Raw genomic sequence first — 2,516 nt, forward strand, 5'->3', positions numbered from 1 at the left:
GATATATCCCATGATGCTTTGCCACAACATCTCTCCTGGCAAAGCATCATGGGGTTTGTTTCGGTGCCAGTAAATTACAAAGATGGCGCAGGCATCGTCTGGGAAGGAGGAGTTACGTGACCAACGGTGAGCGAAAAGTATTGACCATCTGTCTGAACGGTCCGTTAACTGAGTTCACTTTATAGCCCACTATATATAGCGATGGAGGGATTCAGGTTTGAAGACTATGTGGCAGCATCATGCTATGGGCTGGTCACTAGTGATAAAATTGTCAGTAAATTTGAATACTGAGAGGATTCCTGCGCCGCTCTAGTTGCTGATTTGGCTCCAACTTCCTGGTTTGAATCTCAGAGTCTCTTTGTTTGCTCACCAGCGCTGAACCAGCTCTCCCCTCTCTGTCCATAGGTGAGCATCTCCACAGTGGGCTACGGAGACGTGTACCCAGAGACAATCCTGGGTCGCATCTTCGCCTTTGTCTGCATCGCGTTTGGAATCATCCTGAACGGCCTGCCCATCTCCATCCTCTTCAACAAGTTCTCAGACTACTACTCCAAGCTGAAATCCAATCAGTACACAGCCTGCCTGAAGAAACGCGGCAAGGTCAGGTTCTCCGAGAGGACGATTAACTCGGTCAGCAACTGCTTCGGCAGCCATCACTGATTCCTTCTGGGAAAAACCGAGCAGGAAATGTGCCTGAAAAACACGTATGGAAAGATGGCAGCTTCCGAGCAGGAACACGGAGACATGCGGCTTCCGCAACCTCTCTAGCAACGCTTAGTGGTAGGAAGGAGTAATGAAGGAGGAGAGCATTTACTTGAAGGTAGAAATGGAATAAGTCTGCAAGACGCCACACATTGACGTGTTTTCCTAAAATCCGTCAAAAAGTTTAAGACTGATGATCTCTAAACTTACTGAACACTTGATGCTTATTGGACTCCATTAAAAACGCAGGAAAAAAATCAAAGTATGTATTGAATAGGGGATATTTGTGTGCATATTTTTGTAAAAACGTGGCTTCAGTGAAGCTGAGACGAATCTTTAAATGTTTACAGGTTTGACTCTGTTCCTGTGAGGCCAAGATATGATGTGTCAGTTATTATTCCTATAAATAATGCTTCTGCTTTACAGAGTATTGCAATAATCGCCAACGATGCTTGTCTCATAATAAACTCAGAATGTGTTCATTGGAGTCAGACCTTTTTAAATAAAATCTGGGGAAAACGTGTTTCTGCTGACCTCAGACAAAAGCCGTGTGTTCAAATTTACTTCAATCATCTACAGACTGCATCATCTGCAGACCTGAATGAAACTAAAATCTCTCTCATCAGTCCCTGGTCCTGGATTTATGGATGTGAATCTGAACCTTCTTCATGAATACGGAGATACATTTGTTCCAGCATTTTTCACATGTTTCAAATAAGGAAAAATGAAAAAAAATAGGTTTCAAAAATGAAAAAAAAAAAAAAAAATTTTTTTTTGTGTTTGCATGTCCTGTTTTGCCTATAGAAGTCTGGAAATAGATGTTCCAGAGATAACCGATAGCCCAACAGCTTTGCTTTCACAAGCAGACCATTATGACTGTTGCCATGAGGTTCTGATTGATGCTTGTATATTAAACTTTAATAAAAATTATTTAAGGAGTAAAATTGTGTACGACAGGGAGATAGAAAGGGAGGTCGGAAAGATAGAGGGGATAAGAACTAAGGGAAAGAGAGAACAAGATAGAGACTGGAAAGTGGGCATGAAAAGAGGAAAAAATAAATTAAAACAGCAAAAAATGGACACAAGATATACAGTAACTCCTAGAAGTCTGTTTCCACATCTGGATGAGATGAGAGGAACAGAAAATGGAGAAAATAACAGCAAAAAGAGAAAAACAGACAACCAAAGCAAACATCAAAAAAAGCTTCAATAGTAGCGGGCATCCTTTCCACGTGGTTCAGAGTCAGAACCTGTGGTGATTTCACTATATATATATATATATATATATATATATATATATATATATATACAGGGTTTGGACAATGAAACTGAAATACCTCTCATTTTAGTGTGGGAGGTTTCATGGCTAAATTGGACCAGCCTGGTGGCCAATCTTCATTAATTGCACATTGAACCAATAAGAGCAGAGGTCCAATTAGCAGGGTAAGAGCACAGTTTGGCTCAAAATATTGCAATGCACACAACATTATGTGTGGCATAGCAGAGTTCAAAAGAGGACAAATTGTTGGTGCACGTCTTCCTGGCGCATCTGTGACCAAGAAAGCAAGTCTTTGTGATGTATCAAGAGCCACGGTATCCAGGGTAATGTCAGCATACCACCAAGAAGGACGAACCTCATCCAACAGGATTAACTGTGGACGCAAGAGGAAGCTGTCTGAAAGGGATGTTCGGGTGCTAACCAGGATTGTATCCAAAAACATAAAAACACGGCTGCCCAAATCACGGCAGAATTAGGCCCCGTCCACACGAAGTCAAAACGAACATGAAACGCTGATATTTTCCAAAACGTTTGT

At 41.5% G+C, this 2,516-nt stretch overlaps 1 protein-coding gene across 1 annotated transcript in view; it reads left to right on the forward strand.

Annotated features, from left to right (window-relative positions):
* The window catches only part of LOC107084648 (potassium voltage-gated channel subfamily V member 2-like), a 4,617-nt gene extending 3,957 nt beyond the window's left edge, over positions 1–660 (forward strand). Inside the window, exon 2 of the mRNA XM_015374573.1 lies at positions 406–660. Within this exon, the coding sequence (XP_015230059.1) occupies positions 406–660 (255 nt within the window). The remainder of the gene's footprint in view (positions 1–405) is intronic.
* Positions 661–2,516: the final 1,856 nt, after the last annotated feature.

Source organism: Cyprinodon variegatus, unplaced genomic scaffold (assembly GCF_000732505.1).
Source record: "Cyprinodon variegatus isolate N-32 unplaced genomic scaffold, C_variegatus-1.0 Scaffold105, whole genome shotgun sequence".
NCBI classification, from domain to species: Eukaryota; Metazoa; Chordata; class Actinopteri; order Cyprinodontiformes; family Cyprinodontidae; genus Cyprinodon; species Cyprinodon variegatus.